We start from the raw sequence: 19,454 nt of genomic DNA, 5'->3' as shown, positions 1-19,454 counted from the left end.
TTCTGTTACTTTCTTTCCCTATTTCTTGGTACATACTTTTCTCTTCTACAATTTCTCTTTATTCCCTCTATATGTCTCCCTCTCATTGTCTCTCCTTTTGTGTGTATCTTATTACCACTCTTTCTTCTTCTCCATGTCTTTCTCTACTCCCTTCCTCTTCTCCTCTCCTCATATTAGTCATAATAAGGAACTGAAGTATACTCCTTAGTTTTTGGTACACTTACACAATAAAATTTAAAGTTCCATGTTATTAATTTTATGATTCCTTAAGGTATTAAGTTTCCTGTTATAAACTTTAGAATAAGGTGAGTAGAATGTTATATGAACATATATGAGTGTGTGTGTGTGTGTGTGTGTGTGTGTGTGTGTGTGTGTGTTGAGCTTTCTTGCATAATAGCTCTTTATGGCAGAATTCTTTTTTTGTGTGTGTTCATGGACTTGGTGTTATGACTGGGCTATGTGGCACTTCGGGAGGGAAGGTCTGGACTATCCTGTTGATGCTTTCTTGGGGTATTGAGTGTTGTGTTTTTCCAGGATCTCAGGTACAGAGTGGGGACCTGCAAGTGTTCAGTAATCTCAAAGTGGTCTGACCTAGGGCAAAGTCTGACTACTGCCCCACCTGGTGTGAGCTCGGCAAGTTCCTGGCATGGGTTTAGGTGCAGGCAAGAGTAGACTGCCGCAAGATTCAACCCCCACAAGTCAGCTGGAATGCTCTTTTGGTTCACAGCATCAGAACTGTAGGCTTTTCTTTGTAATCAGATTTCTGCCCTGGTTATTCCTCTCCAGATTGGGCTAGGTGCTGGAAACGAAACCCTGATCTGTACCTGGGGTCTGGGCCACACTCCTGCTGTTGCTATTAGCTGGGTCTGTGACCTGGAACTGAATAGTGGGAAATACAGCTGTCAATTGATACCTGGCTCTATAACAGTGACCAGGTATGAGTCTGGTGGAGCCCTGGTGTAGGTCTGGCGCACAGCCTCTCCCTGGGCACTGAATGCTAGCATGTGGTACACCCCTGAATTGATCACATCCTCATTACCCGCAATCCTCCTTGCCTCTCTTCCTATGTTGAGCTGGGTTGGAGAAATGATGACTCACTGTGACTTCTGGATTTCCCATTAAGATTTGGTCTGGTTTTTAAGATCTGTTTAAAGGAATTTTGGGGAGAGGGGCTTAGCATACTAGTTCCTACAACTCTGACACCTTGGCTCTGCCTAAGTCGATCTATCTGGCACATATCTATGTCATGAGCATGTTCCAGAAAAGTTTAGCTTGTGTGTATTCATCAAATATTAACACAGGGCACCATGCTAAGAATACTGGCTTTGTGATTTATGATTAGTCCTATAAAAGGGACCACAAAAATATATAAGGAGGGCTTTCTAATATAGATAGAAACACATCTGTTACATATTTTTTCAGAAGCATCTATTGAATGAAATTTAAAATTAATGTATTTTTGACTTTAACAAAATATGTACTGAAGTATATCAAGGAAAACCAAAATTACACTGAAATAACAATCCTAGAAGAAAAAACAAACAAACCAAAACCAAAAGCAGAGAAAAGTAAAAATGCTGAAACCAATGAGTTTCTAAAAACAAATACTGCTTTGGTGAGGTTACAGATGTTGTCATCTTATACTTATGTAGCCTGGGCCTTTGAGCATGCCTTTCTAGCTTCCTTTAAGTCCCAACTAAGTTGCCTTCCCTTACTAGAAGTTTCCCCAACTTTTATTAATTCTAATGCCTTCCTTTTGTTAATTATTTCCTATTTATCCTGTATTAGCTCACTTTGTATAGATTCGTTTGCAATTTGTCTCCCCCATTAGGTTATAAGATCCTTTAGGGCAGGGACTGTCTTTTGCCTCTTTTTGTAATCCCAGTACTTAGCACAATGCCTGCAACATAGTAAGTGCTTAATAAATGATTGACTGACATGTATATACGTGTGTGTATTTATACATACACTTATATCTATGTCTGTCTATCTTATCTATCTATTCATTGGTTCAGGCATATTCTGGCTGACTTTCGCAGGAGATAATAGCATTTCTGGGTCCAAGGGAAGAACATAATCCTGTCTGGGAATATGGCCTTGTGTCAAGTAACATTAGACATGCTTTCCTAGGATTCTATTGGTCACTGAGATCATGAACCTAGGTAGGAGAGAGGTTTCTGGGGCTATTAGTAAAGGATCTTAGTTCAAAAGAGTGAGAGTTGGGAGTCAGCTATTTTTGATATGGATACTATCTAGTCAAGTCTCTTCCCTGTTCCCCACTCTACAAAGACTGTGACAGTTGCTATTTAGTGCCTTATTGCAACTACCTCTTTGGCAAACAGGCTTGTGATCATGCTGGCAGACTATAAGAGAGTATGCTATGATTGTTGAGATCTTCACCCCTTACCTTCCCTCCCTCACAACTGGGGAATAAGTAACCTATCTGAAATCCCCTTTTCTCCTCTCTATGAGGGCAATAGACAGGGTCTGAATCCTGGGATCTTCCCACGTTCTTACAGTCAGAAGCATTTTGCAGTGGCTGTAATTATTTCTAATGAATTGTGCTGGTCATCATTTCCTGTTTTCCCCTCCCTCCCTGCTTTCAGTCTGTCCCATCTTGCTAATGTCTATCTCACAGACAGATAAAATAAATTAATATAATAACTTTGAAGGATGTTGTTACTTGTTTAATAGAAGTTAGGAGCAAATGCAATCTGGATTATGCAGTAGACTCAATCAGTACAGAGGCAGATGTGGGGTAGGTAAGCAGCTAAGCAATGATTTCTTCCCCAGGAAGTTACTAATCCAGTAGAACTTCTTTGCCATAATATTCCTTAGCCAGCCCAGGCTGATAAGCAGAGAGAGATTAGGAACTTAATAAGAATCATAGACTTTCTCCCCTAAACAAGTATTGAGTTATTTGTTGAAAATAGGTGTGCCCTTCTGGAATGTCTTAGTGGTGTACTCCTGCGCTCCTCACCATACATTTTCCCTAGACTATTGTTAATGAGTCAAAAGTCTAAGATGAAAAGAGAAGAAGAGAGGCAATTACCTTGATGCATTTTTATTCCCTTTATACTGGCCATTACTTCACATGAATCTCTATCACAATATCCTGTCTCACACGAAGAGCCAAATTTCACACATCATCACATGGTATTTCACGTCTCGTATGGAGAACTCTCTCACCACCCCCAATCCCAGCTCTCTCTCTCTCTCTCTCTCTCTCTCTCTCTCTCTCTTTCTCTCTCTCTCTCTCTCTTTCATCCATGTTGCACTTTTTTTTTTAAAGAATATTGGATAGTTAGATATTTTACTTTCACAAATTTTCTAATAGTATGTGTCCTCTTGGTATCAGAGGACATAGCCAATGAGAGAAACTATTGGGATTGTGTTTTCAACAGATTCACTATGAAGTAATATATTTTTCAACAAATCATTTGATGATATTTTTATACATTAACTTGGCTTAACCCTTATTCCTCATTCTACTTGTGAGTCTCAAGGAATTTTCTTGTAACTATTCTCTAATGGGTTTTCTAAACTGACTAGTATATTCAGTTCTTTCCATTGCCACTAAAAGATAATATTTTATTAATTTTTTTGCTTTTTGGTGAGACAACCAGGGTTGCCTAGGGTCACACAGCTAGTAAGTGTCAACTGCCTAAGGTCTGATTTTGAACTCAGGTCCTCCTGACTCCAAGGCCAGAACTCTATCCACTGCACCACCTAGCTGCCCACAAGATAATATTTTATTACCCAACAGGGAACTACCTTGAGCATTTCAATGCCTTTGATTTTTTTCTTTTAGCTTTATTTGTAATGAATTGAAGTAGAAAATTCACTTGGTGCTGACTTCTTAGGATCCCATCATTTTCCATAGCCCACCATAAGAAATGTCTGGGAAGAAAATCCCTAAGACACCCTCTATAGAATAAAGAACAGCAGAGACCAAAACTTTCTAAGAGAAGAATCATGCCAAAGGCCTAACTTACCTATGGGTAGTCTTCAGATGACAGGGACATTTTCTATCACATTTGATGCCATAGACCCCTTCATTACACAGCCTTGCCTCACAGTGCTGTCCGGTGTAGCCAGGTTCACAGAGACAGGCCCCACTGATATGGTAACACTTCCCACCATTCATGCACTGGCAAATCTCAGAACACTGCATTCCAAATGTTCCAACTGGGCACTCATCCTGGCACCTATTGGGCACAGAGAGAGAGGGAAATGGAGTTGAGGGAACTGTATATATTATTGCTATAAAAATGAATAATAAATTTAAATTTAAAGCATCTCTGATAGGGAAATAATATGTAAATTATAACAGAGTATTTGGCTTTTGCATATATTTTATAATTACCTACTACATTTTTTTAAAATTTAGAATTTTTTTCTGGTTATCCATGTGAAAAGTATCATTTATCCTACTTTTATATTCTGATTACAATAGAAGCACTAAGTTGTCAAGAGAGAGGAAAGGGAACCAAAAAGGCAGTATAAGAGAAAGCATCTTTGTAGTACCCTGCTAGGGAATAAAGAAGGCATCAGGAGTCACACAGATGTTGTATCCTCCAGGTCCCCAGAGAAGGACAAAGAAAACTGACCAAAAATTAGTCCCACTTGCCCAATATGGAATCTAAAACACTGAAAACATTCTAATTTAATTTCCCATTGCTAATAGAAGCATTTTTGGTGACTGTGAAACTCATTCTCAGTACTCCAGGATCCCATTTATATGTTTGATCTTCAAATTAGGCCATGATGAGTTATTCTCCTTTCCAGAAATGAAATGTAACCCTAACTGTTGCTCTTCCTTTAGAGAGTTTTATATTTAGATTCTGAATAAAAAGTTTAAGGACAACTAGTCCCCTTAAGAAATGTAGGCTCTCTTCTAAGACTCTCTGTTGATACTTTAGGGTTAACTTGCAGGACAAGTTTTGCCAGTGTGGAAAGATTTGGAACTTTCAAAAACGTAACATTTGGCTATGGGTTGGAGAAGTTCCTCTAACACAGTGCCCAGCACAAATAAGGCACAAATTGTGACTAGAGCAAACATTTGTATGAAGCTGAGTTAAAACTAAATTCCAAGTTGGAGATGTAGACCAGAGTTTAAATTTTCAAATTTCTTTTGAGGCAACTAGTAATAAGATAATAATAATAACAACAGAAATTAATAAAGAGATCAAGCATGCTAAAATAAATACCAAATGAGTGGGGGAAAACACATTTTCTATAAGTCTGAGTATATTTAATGACTGGATATTACGAATAACAGAACAATTATGGGTGAGCTAATCAAAGATGAGAATTAAGTATTAAAAATTAAATTTTAAAATATGATCTATGTAAAATGGACTACTGTACTTTATTCCAATGTCATTTCACTTTTCTGGTGAGCAATGACACACATTTCATAACTGATGAAAATGAGGGGAAGAAGTCCAATTCAAGTTGGTATTACAAATATTTCACAAAACCTAGAGAAAGAAAATAGTTCATTCACTGCTTACATAAATAATTTGTAACCTGACTCATTTTGCTTCCCCTTCCATTTCTCTTATTTGTTTGAAATATAAAAGATTCAGATCTTTAAAGTTTTTACTGGGGTCAAAATGTATTTATTTTCTTATAGACATAACTATTGTCAACTTTCTCCTATACATGCCAGTGGTACATTAACCAAAGATTAAGAAGCTAAAACTGGATCAAGACCAGTGGTTACAGAAGTTTTCTAAAGAAAATGAAGTCTCTGCCAGGGTATGAAAACCATACACAGCAATTCCCTATAATTTGCTAGTATATATTTGGCACTTTTAAGCCTGTAACCCTAAAAGACAGAAACAGGTTAAAAATCTGGCATTTTTGCTTCTTTTCAACTCCCTTGTGAAAGAAACCTCTACATTTTTTATATTCTTTACTTCCCAGTGTCTGAAGGCATGAATCTACAGGCAGGCAGGTTGTAAAACTGTCCTACCAGTCTTCAGTGCTAACTTTAAAGATGTTGTAATTGCAGGAGACTCTTTCAAAAGAGCTTATTCAGCTGGAAAAAACAAACTGGATCAACTCATGAAATCCTTGACAGATTAAGAAAAAGGACTCCTGGAGCAGCTAGGTGGCGCAGTGGATAGAGCACCAGCCCTAAATTCAGAAGGACCTGAGTTCAAATCTGGCCTCAGACACATAACACTTACTAGCTGCATGACCCTGGGCAAGTCACTTTAACCCCATTGCCTAGCCAAAAGAAAGAAAAAGAAAAAGGATTCCTCTTTGAAAATATTAAGTTTTCAAAATACTCATTTGTAACTTAAAGTATATTTTTGATTTTGTTCTAAATATAGAGTGAAGCATTCACTAAGTAAACCTAAAAGATTTATATGCAGGTGATGGAGTGAATTAGGTGCTTCCCTATTAGAAAAATGGAAGCTGATAATCCACAGCTAATTTAGATACACAAAACAGCATGTATCATTTTAATAATTTTATGAAAATCACAAAATCATAAATTATACTATACAAAAGAAAAGAAATTAATTAGCATGGGAGAGCTGAAGAGTTTCCTTTAAACTCACCGTCCTTCAAAATCCATCCTTTAAATTTACCAGTGTCTTTCGTGTGCTTAGAATCACATAAGATATCATAAAACTTCATGAAATAAATATACTGGTACTTCATTCATTTTGAGTTGGATCTACGAAGTGGCAAGGTAAAAGCAACTAAGAAGTACTGTTAGGTAAGGGTGGCAGTGGTGAGGACATTTTAAAATATTTTTGGTATTATTTTTAAAAATAAATGTGCATTTTTAATGACAGGAAATTCCGCTCTAGCAAATTGGAATTAACTTTGTGATGAATCAAGTCTCATATGTTGCAACGTAAATTTCAAACATTTCAGGATAGTTTCTCACTGGGAAAACAATTTTCAAGCCCTAGTGGCCTAAGTATGTGCATTCATGTATTTATATTTTAAGAAAGAGTCGCATGGAAAATACACCATGAATCATTTCAAGCAACTGGAATTAAAGATCTTCTGTAGATTACAAATTCTTTTTGATAGACATCAAAATCCTACATAACCACTAAATAAAGTGAGGATTTTCACTAGTGATAATTACTATATTCCTGTAACTCATGCTTCTATTACCACCTGCTCTTCATCCCCGCAACTTTTTACCAGTTTATCTGCAACTTATACAGAAGGCTCTATCTTAAAATTCTTCTGACAGCTTCTATCCTTTTACTACAGTTATTTAAACTCTTTCTTTAATGTCTAAACAAGAAAAGAGCCTAAGAAGGGATAACATGGAAGTTCCTAATTTATGGCTATATTTTAATTTAAAACACTAGCTCAGGGGCCGCCAGGTGGTGCAGTAGACAGAGCACCAGTTCTGAAGTCAGGAGGACCTGAGTTCAAATCCAGCCTCAGACACTTGACATTTACTAGCTGTGTGGCCCTGGCCAACTCATGCAACCTCACTGCCTAGCAAAAAAACAAAACAAAAAAAATTAGCTCAGAAAATAGGCTCTGCTGAAGTTGTCCTTGACTCTCCATTCAGGGACTCCATTGTTCATTCACTAAATTTTATTGAGCACCAACCATGTACAAGACAAAGAATGTAGGCTACATATACTAATGGAAAGAAATACTGGACTTGAAGCCAGCTTGGTTCTTTTCTCAACTCTGCCACCTAATAGGTACTAATAACCTTGGGCAATTATAAACTCTCTGAAGCCATTCCCTTATTTGCAAAATGCAGATAATACTTGCAGTACCCACTTCACACAGTTATAAGGATCAAAAGAGGTAATGTGTGTAAAGTGTGTTTGAAACAGGAAATAAAAAGTAAATATTAATAACAAGGCACGATATTAGGCAATCAATGTTCGTCATGACATTCCAGGTTCACATTAGTGTTAATGGTGTTAAGAGATTCCCCAAGTAACTTCCTCTGAAGGAAGTTTTCATTCTGACTTATCTGGATGTCATTAAATGCCCTCTCCACCATTTCCTTCCAATTTTTCCTCAAGGAGGAAGGCATTTAATGTTGGCATTTCTAGTGTTGCTCCATTTTGATTTGGTTTTTTTTTTTTCTCTTTCCTTTGGTTGGAAGAGTTCCCCTCACATCCTGGGAACACATGGCTGGAATATGCATGTGGTGAGGTGATACTTAGTCCCTAGAGCACAGTGGTTTAACCACAGTGATTAACTTCCTGCTGACATATCATAACAGGTTAAGTGGGTTGTAAAAGACCCATAAGACTATATCCTCCCCTTTTCACCAATCTCTCCTATTTCCCTCACTTCATATATTAGAACCCTCCATTCTTTTTTTTTTAGGAGACAACTTTTCAAAATCATTACTATTTTTATTTTGGAATACGATCGGCAACATTAAAGCCTACAATAAGAGTATTATTAGTGTTGTACCAAGAAATCAGCAAGTGAGACCCAGACGTAATTTAAAATGTGGATTTATTAGCACACGGCTGCAGGGGGTATGCACATCCAAATCAAGCAGCCCCGATCAGGGGTCGAGCTAGGGTTTATATGGAAAAGAGCATGGGAAAGAAATGCCAGGAACACTGATGAGGTAATCCATAGGTGCAGGTGTCTATGGGGGCTATGGATGGGAAAGTACAGGGAGTATACCGGACAGGGAAGGGGATGGATCTTTGAGTCTGGCAGGAGGAAGAGTCCTTGGTCTGGCCAAGGACACCCCTCTCCCTCTGTTTTGATGAAAAAATGTTCTGCAACAAGGGAAAGCTTTCTCACAACACAGGAACTTACTAAGGAATTGGGAGGCTTCCAGAGACATGATCTGAGGGCTGGGGCCTGAGCAGCCCAGCTCTGTGTAGCTGTACCAGGGAAAGAGAGATAAGGGTCATGCTGAGGCCCATGCATGAATAACTGCTAGGCACAGTGTCCTTGGGCTGGGGAGTGGTTGTTAGAGACAGTGTTTCTGAGACTAGGAAGAAATTGGGGCACAAGTACAAGCACAAGCACCCGAGCACCCCATCATTACAGGTCAGAGATCACACAAACCAGACCAGGTGTCCTGGTCTCTGGTATAAACATAATTATCTAAAGCAATTATATTGCAAGCTTTCTTATCCATTTGCGTTGGAGGTACGGGCTATGCTGAGCTATGCAAGAGTACATTTCACTATTGTTTAGATTTAGGAGGAAAGAGGTCTGGGGCAAGATTAAGCATCAACTTTTGCTTTCCATGGCTTAAAGGGCCCTGCTACCTAAATGGCAAAATAATGTTCTGCATTACATTAGTTCACTAAAAAGCAACCACTACCACTTTGGTAGCAACTGAAGAAGCACTTTTCATTCTTCCTCTGGTTTGCTTTACAACAAATTAATGTAATGTGTTTATTAAGAACCCATTATGTTAGGATACTATATTAGATACTTAAGATACAGAGGTAAAAATGAGACAGAATTACAAAAGGCAGGAAGTGGAACAGACCTCCAACAGTCATCTAATCCTTGCTCTCAAAAAGTTTACATATTACTGGGGGAAGGGGGGGATGGTTATAACACGATCAGAAAAATGTACAATAAATATGTGGTTAGGGAATGAAGACTGCAAAAGAGAGAGCAAAGTACTCTTCAGATACTTAAGCAAGAAAAAAAATCAGTAACTGTCCTTTTCATCCAGTGGAAATCACTCTCCTTTTATATTCAACATCTAAATAAGAACTGAAAAGTTTTATTCCCTTTTCCTCAAATTTCACACAAGAAGGCATATAAAAGTTTCTCTCCCTACAGTTTACTTAGGTTTTGTTATTTCATATATCTGGTATGTTCATGCTACCTATAATTTGAGATTATAGACTTCTAGAAAGATGAAGTAAGGTCCTGTTTAGCTTAATTCATTAAAACTCTACACAGTGTATGTGCATTTCAGTATGAATGGTACAGTATGTATGTTTAGTATTTATTTAGCACTTTAAAGTTTAGAAAGTTCATTCCTCAGATCACCTCTGTGAGGTAACCGCTGTAAGTATTCTTCCCCTGTCTCTTGCCTTTTACAGATGAGAAAACTGAGAGGTCTTAGGGAGATTAAACGACCTCTTCATGTCCCACAGAGTTAGGATTTAAACTCAGGTCTCCTGACTCAAAGTCCAGTGCTCTTTCTAAACTACATTATACTGCCTCTACTCTGAGCCTCCTTTTAAGCTAATGACTCCTCTTTTTGATTCATCTTTATATATTTATAGTAGGTAAATATAATAAAATCTTATCTATCCCAAACAGCTACTAGCAACTTCACTTATAGTGTATATTGATACATTATATCAAAAAATATGGTCTTGAACCAAGGAGTAAGCAAAAAAGGCATCTGAGAAGCATCTTAGGTGGTGCGGTGGATGGAGCACCGGCCCTGAAGTCAGGAGGACCTGAGTTCAAATCTGGCCTCAGACCAAACACTTGACACTTATTAACTGTGTGACCCTGAGCAAGTCACTTAACCCCAATTGCCTAGAAAAAAAAAGTGAAAAAAAGAAAAAAAGGCATCTGAATAACGAAGAGATATCACAATCTATACATTTAAGCTTGAGCATTTTGCTCAGAGAAGAGCTTCCCAAACCCTTCTTCAGAACCTATTTACTCTTACTTTATATATGATTCTAACAATTTTGGGACTTTTATTTCCAAATCTATAGATGATTGGAGGAAATTAATTTCAAGAGGGTAGAAACTGGGAGTAAGAGAGGAAGATGATGATAGGTTGACAACAGGAAAGGGGACAGAAAAACTATAAAAATTAGACACAAGAACTCCAAAAGTTTAGCAACCAAGGAATATTTGGAAGTAAATGGTAAAATTATCCTTCAAAAACAGTAGGGCATCAATGTATTATAGACCAGCAATCCTACTGATTTTCATTACAGTAACCTTGAATTATTAAGATAAAGGATGTTTAGTATAATTTAAGAAGGCAGAGAATCACATAATATAGTTTAGGAAGATTTTTATCCCAAGGTTTTTTTTAAACCCCAGCACCAGTATTGGTAAAATACTCAGTTACACCATTTTGAAGCAATCTTGATAATTATAATAGATATACAAACATATTCTTATGAAATCATAAGGAAGCTTATGAAGCAAAATGTCTTAGAATGTAAAACAATGTTATAACCTTCTTGCTGTTGTTTAATCAATTCTCTTTTTAAATTTATAAAAATGCAAAGCAGTGCCATGTAGAATTGGAACAGTGCTCAGAGACATCCCATTTTCTCAATTCCAGCAAGAAAGATCTCTTTTGGCTCTTTTTGATCTGGCGCTTCATAGTACTTTTGATTTTTAATATTTTTAATATCTACAAATGTCTCTGTGTTTAAATATGCTTTTAACATACCTCAAATCAGTGTTCTTATCTATTTTAGATGGTAAGTTACTGAATATTAAGGAGGAACCAAACTGGTTAGCCTACTTTAAAGAACACTCAAAAAGTTATAACGCTCAAAAATTACATAACATTCAAAGTTGTAAACAGGAAAATATTTTATTAAATCTTTCTGGAAGATGATCAAAGATTCACAAAGACATGCTATGGATGTTTAATAAATATAACTGAAAATTGGGATGATGGTCATATAGTGTTACTTGGACCATCAAAACTTCCCTTTTTAGTTCTGTTGTCAAATACTAAGTAGATGTAAGTGCCTTTCTCTTACCGTTCTCCAGTATAGCCTGGACTGCAGTGACATTGACCTGTGGCTGAGTCACAGGTCCCTCCATTATGGCACTGGCACTCCTGGGAACAATTCTTTCCAAAGCGACCTTCGGGGCAAGGCTGACCACACACTGTGCCCTGCATTGAAACAGAATCTGAAAATAAGATGGAACTGCAGCCAGGGAAGGGGAAGAAAAGGGAAAGACAAGAATGGAGTCAGGCGAGGCAGGTAAAAGGAAATTATATTAATGGGAACTTGTACTAGATTGGTTATTTCTCTTAAAAATGGCATACTAAGTCTTTCTTTTCTATTGGAAGATTGAAGCTCATTGTACATTTACCCAATGCTAATAAGATAATCTACAGAAATATTGAAAACTGAAATGAATTAAAACAGTAATCATAAGCCTACAGTTAATTTTATATTTTAAAAGGACTGATCTCTTTTTCTGCATTATCCATTTGTAGTAAGTTATCAATATTTCCCGAGTACTCACAGAAGTAAAATCCAGCAGGTTAATTGAATGTCCAAATACTTTATCATGTTTCAACCAAGCACATGCCATTGTTCCTCCCCTACTCCAATAAATCAACAGAATGAAGTTTAAATGCATAAGCAAAATGTTTTATATCCTGTGATTGTTTAACATTGTGTAAATTTCTGTCGATGGGTCAATAAAGAAAACAAAGTAATTGGCTGAGAAGATGGCATGCCCATTGAGCTTATACAGAAAACAGCAGACAGTTCATTGATAAAGAGATTAGCCTAGTGGTAGAAGATGTCAGTTTGGTATTTAAAAATTCCAGTTTGAGCCAAGTATCTGAGAGAGACTTGTTCTTGGTGGGGAAGAAGGGAAGGGAGTTTCTCTCTCTCTCTCTCTTTTCTCTCCTCTTTTCAGTGGCATAAGAGAACAACAGGAGACAAGCGTTCCAGCATGGGGCAGAAAGAGACACACCAAGGACAGACATGGACAGTCACAGCCACAGATGACGAAAGAAGCAGTCTCAAGACACATGACCCCTCCTTGAACTAGAAAAGGAGTGCTCTGAACTCAAGAAAGGACTTCTAGTAACCAGGAGTTGTGAGTTTATCCTCTGGCCAAACATTCTCTAAATATGTACCTCACTAAAATTGTACTCTCAGTTTGAGCCCACTCTTCCTCTGGACTTGGTGAACATTTGTGGGAAAGTATGTCTCAGGGATAAGTAGAGGAAATGTTTTGTATTATTCACATGTTTCTTATTGCATCATTTTAATAAATATTCTTTTCCTAAAACCTAATTTAGGTTACTTGCTGATAACCAATGGAAAAAATAAATGCCAGTACTAGAATATCCTCGTTCTCCTTGAGACTTCCCCTAGAACGCTGAAGGGAGAATAACAACTGCCTTCTGCAGACACAGCCTGACAGAGTGGGGGGCTGGGAGAGTGGTCAAGGATTAGGTGGGTATGCTTACACCATCACTTGCCAAATTTCTTTTAATATGTTAAAACTTAAGATTAAGAATTTTTGAAGCCAATTTAACAACACAGCAGAAGGAAAAAAATCAGAAAGGCACATAAGCACTTTATGATTTAAAAAAGACAATTATATTTTATGCACTGTATCATATAAGAGTCCAACCCTTTCATTGTACAAGAGGAAACTGAGATTGGTAGAAGTCAAGAGATTTGCTAGGGTCATCCAGTTAGTATGTCTGAGGCAGCATTAACACCAAAGTCTTCCTGTCTTTACATTCTATCTGCTATACCACACTACCTCTCTTTAGATGTATTTTTTCAATTGCACATTTATAGTTGGCCCTTAATAAATGTTTGTTGAAGTTAACTGAACAAAGAGATCTAGGAAGTAAGCTTAAGTATATGCATAGGGATACCCTGAACATAGTTGGCACTAAATTCAACAAAATTTAAGTGCCTGCAAAGTGCAAAATGTAGGCTAGGAACTGGTGACACAAACACATAAACCAAAGTAATTTCTACCTTCAAGGAAATGACAGTCTACTTGGAAGTGGCAGGTGGGAGTAGGGCAAAGAATACAGCATATGAACAGGGCATTCTCTCTGGCTGTGCCCTACACTTGAAATCCTCTCCCTTTTCTGCTCCAACTAATGACCTCTCTGTCTTCCTCTAAGTCTCAACTAAAAATCCCACCTTCCATTGGAAGCCTTTCCCAAACCCTCTTAATTCCAGTGCTTACCCTCTGTTAATTATTTCCTGCTTATCCTGTGTATATTTGTTTGCATTTTGTCTCCCCCATTAAATTATAAGTTCCTCGAGGGCAGAGACTGTCTTTTGCCTCTTTTTGTATTCCCAGCACGTAGCACAGTGCCTGTCGTATAGTAGGTGCTAAATAAATGTTTATTCATTGATTTGAGCAGGAAGAAAGGACTAACAACTGAGAGAAAGTGGATATCAGGAAAGGGCTCATGTAGGAAGTCACATTGATGGACATATTAAAAGACAAATGACATTCCAAATGACACAACTTCTTGCTAAATTTTTGACTACTACAAATGTTCTTTTCTCTCTCTCTCTAAAAATGCAAACTGTGGGTAGTTTGTAATTGAAGGTTACTGAATACAAGATGGTTTCATAAACCTTTTATGAATGCTTACTTCCCCATGGTGGCATGGGGAAATATATCTCCTTTGACTCCTAGCTACCGGCAAAGGGCAGTTGGTATGCTAATTAGATCGCTTTCTAAACAAAAGTTTTTTTGCTATTGAAAACAAGAGAAGGTTTATCATAAAAAGTTTTCATATTTTAGATTTATCCTCTTGCCTTCAACCAGGACCATCCATGGAGTATCCAAGTAATACAAGAATCTATACTGTTTTCAAGAACCTTTAAGTGAGATGATTTGGGAAAGCATTTAAATAGTTCATTGCCTTTGTATCTTCCTTGTGAATGTGTAAAATCATATATACATATACAACCACATGTAGGGCAGCAAGAATCCTTAATATGTGTATAACCCCAACATTTTTAGGCAACATTGCGATGCACTGTCTACTTTATTCTAAGCAATACCTTCTATAAGAGTTATCGGTGCTGACTGGGGAATAAGTTGGGCTTCAACATTTTTGAATTGCTGTTTCAATGTAGCAATTTATTTTTGAGTATATATTAATAATTCTTTCATATCAACGTGATGACTTGGTTCAGTCTTTGTTGAAACTGACTCTTTATAGCTACAATACAAACATCTTTATTTCTTACAACCTTGTTCCTTTGCATAAAATTAACTTTCATCCAAGTTTTTTCTTTCTGCTTACCAAGTCTCTAATTTCTGTTTAAAATCTCAATATTCCCCAAATACTAACGTGATTCAGTAAAACTTTGTCTTTTTTCTTCAATTCTCAATAACATATATAGGCTTCATAACATCATTTATTTTTTGACATTTGGTTCCATGGGCATATCTTCCTCTGAATCAGGTTGATAATTCCCTTTTCAAGTTCACTTGATATGTTTGTGACCATTTACTCTACATTTGTAATAGAAAATAGTTATGCTGCTCTACATCTTGATGGGATTCTTTCATCCATCTGTTGTGACTTAAGTGATGAGGTCACATTTACTGTTTTTGGAATATGAGATGACCTTTTTTTTTGGTCCTAGCATCATTTCCCAAGGCTGATTCTTTAGAACTCAGTTTTTGACACAACAAATCTCTTTCCTCTTTTTCATATTTTGATTAATTATGTCTGTCCACCCATGACAGAGTCTCAACAAAAGAAAATTCTGCTTCTTTGCTTGTATTGTACTGGTGGAGATTTTGCATTAGATTGTTATGAACTCACTTCTCTTGGTCCTTCATCTTTATAAGTGCAATAATTTTGTCTGTGCTTCCACTTTAAAACAGATATCTGTAGACTTTGTCTTCAGATTTGTGTCATGAGTGTAACTCTCTTGCTGAGCTTCTTTATATCAGGTCAGGAAAAGATGTTTTGAAGCTACTCAAAATTAAAACTTTTTTTTAAAAATTGACTTACTAATCACCCTATAAATCTGTTGCTCATATACTTCCAAATATTTATTCTCTGACACTGTCTTTGCTAAATGTGCCTCTGGCCCAAACCATGACTGTACTCCTCTTCTTGGGTCATTCTAACTAGGTTTGTTCTCTCAGATTGTATCACCACCAATTTTAATGGTAGGCTTTCTACATCTATCACAAATTTGGACAATTCTTCATATTTTCGGGTGGTATTGTTGAACCTAGAAAATGCCATCTCAGTAATTAGGCTAGCTCCCTAGTGACACCTTCATTCAGTATGACTTCAATTTTTCTGCTCTGACATAAGACCTCACAAATTCAAAAGCAGGTCCTTCGGTAATTTTCACTAAATTACATGTTTCATCTTGCTCAAATGTCTGCTAACTTTTTAGTATAGGATACTAAGTATGCTGTAGCATACCAAGTCCAAATCACTACTGATTCTTCTTCAGTAAGACAGGGATTTATTCTGTCCTGAAAAGATTCCTAATTTGAGCCAATAATATATTTGTGCTATATGAATTCAATATTTGACACCTACACGGGGCTTAAGTGTTTTTCTTTTTTTTTGCAAGCTTGTCTTTTAGATTTCTCTATTGGCAATCTCATTTTCTAAAATCTACTCATTAAAAAAAATCAACTCCTTGACTCAGAGACTGGTTCCTCTTCTGTCACTGTATCAGCAGTTTTTGAGTCTAGTAACTTACAAAATACTAACTGAATTCATCCTAGTCTTATCCCATTATTACTCCACATTTCTCCAACTCCTTTAAGTTCTTTAAAATAATATCTAATATCATAATTCTTACTCTTAGCATTTACTCATAAGAACAAAAAGACCTTGGTACATTTTCATATTCATTATCTCACAATATCAACTTAAACATATCTGCCTCCATTTATGAACTAGTTATAACACAAAAATTTAGCAAACCAAAAATGCTTAACTAATCATTACGTAGACTATACAGTAAAACATTATAGTTATATTTAATATTTATCAAATAAAACAGTAAAAATAAACAAATTCATGTCATTTGTCACTAGAAGCATTCCCAGGCACTTTGAATTTATTGTTCTATGAATTGCAATGGCCTTGCAATGAGAAGACATACTCCTAGAAAAGAAAAAAAATCCTAGATAAGCCCTCATCTTTTTAGAAATTATTATAACTACCCACATGTAGCCTGGGTACAATGGTCACCCCTCTCTTTAACTGTTCCTGGATCATTTTTCTTCTTAATTTTCATTTTTGCTTCTAAGGTATTTAAGGGTGTATGTTCTGATTTAAGATCAAAAGTATTATTGAATTTTTAATTTAATTATTATTTAACATCATAATATTAGAACTAATAGAAATGTATGGTCCTTTTAATTAATCAATTAGTCTGAGCCCTCATTCCAGGTTATAAAATGAACTGGAGAAACCTCTTTTCCCATAATCTTTCTCTCTCTTCTTTCTCCTAATCACCCTAGTCTAATTAAATAAATATCAATGTATTAGTTATACAATTAAAATCAATAATTCAAATATATTTAAATAATGTATCATAGTGAAAAAATTATAGCTGTAGTTACTACTAACCATCAATTACAATTATTGCCATCTCATCTCTGGAATCACAGTCCCACCATTTGGCTCCCTCAGGATTGAAGTTAAAGTCTCTTCTCAAGAATTCTCTTCATAATGTCACTTTGCAAAATGAGAGTTAAATTCAGTTTTCTCAAGAATTGTCATTTTAGTCTTTCTCAAAGAGAAAAGCTAACTCCCTCAGTCTTTTCTTCTTTTGAAGCCTATAATCTCGGGTATTGCTTGGGGGCAATGAAAGCTTATATTATTTGTCTGTCTCACTATGCATCAGCAGAAGGACTTGAAACCAGGTCTTCCTGACTCCAAGGCTGGCTCCCTATCTTTTATGTCACACACAATCTCAAGCGGTCTTCATAGGGTTTCTCTCTTCCAAGTTTCCACATCTGTATTTAGTTACAGAGCCTAGAAATTGACTTGAAAGAAGCTGATACTTGAAAGAAACGATGAGTACATCTTTGACTTAGTTTAAAAGGAAAACTCACCATCCAGCCATCCGGGCAAGAGCATTCACCAGTGACATGATGACACACTCCTCCATTTTGGCAGGGACATCTCTCTTCACACTGTGACCCATGCTTGCCAGGAGGGCAAAGATCCTCACAGCTGAAGGATTAATGTCCAACAAACGATACTGTTATTTGCAAAGCCACATTACCTTCAACTCCTGACATCAGTGTTATACTCTGAAGCTCCATGATATGAACTGCTAAAATTTTTTCTCAGAATATTGAATTAAGCAAGTTATCCAATAATTTATTATTACTGAATTAACATAAATATGACATAGACTAACTTAGTTAACATAAAAGTATTAATAATATGAATTGGTGGGACCTACTCTTGCCACCCCATCCATTCTCTCACATTTAGGCAAGACCAAAATCAGATCTTTCTTGAGAAATAAGAATTTGTCCTGTTTGTAAAAAGCTCCAGATAACTACCCTTGGTGACGACTGCCCAATTTTTAACAGTCCTTGTGACTGAATTTAACCATTGTACTTTACTTTAAACCAGCTTCTTCTTCCTGTTCTGACTTCAACTGGGAATGCAAACAATTTCTCAGTATCCTCTGTGAAAGGGTCCTTCATATCAATGACAATTATTTTTAATCACTACTCAGTTGTTTCTTCTCTAACTATAAGTTACAGAATGGTTGCTTATCTGCATTAGTAGAGAATTCCCTCAACAGAAGCTCTTTTCTTGTACTGAAATCACAATTTCAGAAAAGAAAAATTGTGCAAGGCACCATGCCAGGCTGCAGAAACACAAAAACACAAATTAAATAGTACCTGCCTTTCAGGAGTTTACACTGTTAAATGAGGGTGCAGTGTATACATTAATAAGTATAATATAATATACAGGAATGAAATGTTACAGGAGATAGAGAAAAAAAGTACTCTAACAGTTTGATGGGGAAGGGAATACCTTTCTTTATTGGTTTTGTTCTGTAACCATTAACTCATCTTTGTGGCTTCTCACAAAGGGAAGGATATTAATTTCTTTCCTCCTCCTTTCCTAATTCTACTTCCTTTTTTGCCAGTGTATGCTGTCATATAAGAAAGTTCTCTCCTGCAAATGGGAAATAATGACAGAGGTTTCTAACCTAATTGTTTCTCTTTTCTCTCTATGGACACCAAATATTGGGAAAGACACATTTATTTAATTCACCAATGGGTTAAATTTTGACATCTTTATTCTTTGACAATTTCATAATGTATTCACAGATGCCCCAAAAAATGCCACATGGAAAAAAATTTACATGAAAAGACTGATAATTTCATAGGTATCCACACTAATGAAATCATAGGTTTTCAAGTAGCAAAGCAAATGAACACCCTTTTCACAGATATGACAAGTCAAAAAGGGTTGAGCCTTTTAGAACTTGGCTAGGTGGGTTCTTAGATGACAGGTATAGTTCATCACAGGGCAAACACTCTAAGCCTTTCCAGTTTTTCAGGACATGCCAGAGCATTGTGACTGTCATATAAGAAACGAGCTTCTGTTGAGGAAATTCCCTCTACTAATGCAGATAAGCAACCATTCTGTACCTTATAGTCTTAGAGAGCTGCGAAGGACATAGAAGTAAAATGCTTCACCTATGGTCATACAACCAGTATGTAGAAGGCCCAGTATGTGTTAGGGCAAGATTTGAATCCAGATTGTCCCT

The 19,454-nt window shown here is 36.6% G+C and overlaps 1 protein-coding gene across 1 annotated transcript in view; it reads right to left on the bottom strand.

Annotated features, from left to right (window-relative positions):
- Positions 1 to 19,454, bottom strand: part of MEGF10 (multiple EGF like domains 10) — a 112,287-nt gene that overhangs the window by 54,498 nt on the left and 38,335 nt on the right. The window contains exons 7-9 of the mRNA XM_021009594.2: positions 17,770 to 17,890; positions 11,694 to 11,830; positions 3,996 to 4,208 (exon numbers count right to left, since the gene is read on the bottom strand). Coding sequence (XP_020865253.2) covers positions 3,996 to 4,208; positions 11,694 to 11,830; positions 17,770 to 17,890 — 471 coding nt within the window. The remainder of the gene's footprint in view (positions 1 to 3,995; positions 4,209 to 11,693; positions 11,831 to 17,769; positions 17,891 to 19,454) is intronic.

The sequence above is a fragment of the Phascolarctos cinereus genome, unplaced genomic scaffold (genome assembly GCF_003287225.1).
Source record: "Phascolarctos cinereus isolate Bilbo 61053 unplaced genomic scaffold, phaCin_HiC Scaffold_4;HRSCAF=312, whole genome shotgun sequence".
In the NCBI taxonomy this organism is placed as follows: Eukaryota; Metazoa; Chordata; class Mammalia; order Diprotodontia; family Phascolarctidae; genus Phascolarctos; species Phascolarctos cinereus.
This window is presented reverse-complemented; position numbering and strand designations above follow the sequence as displayed.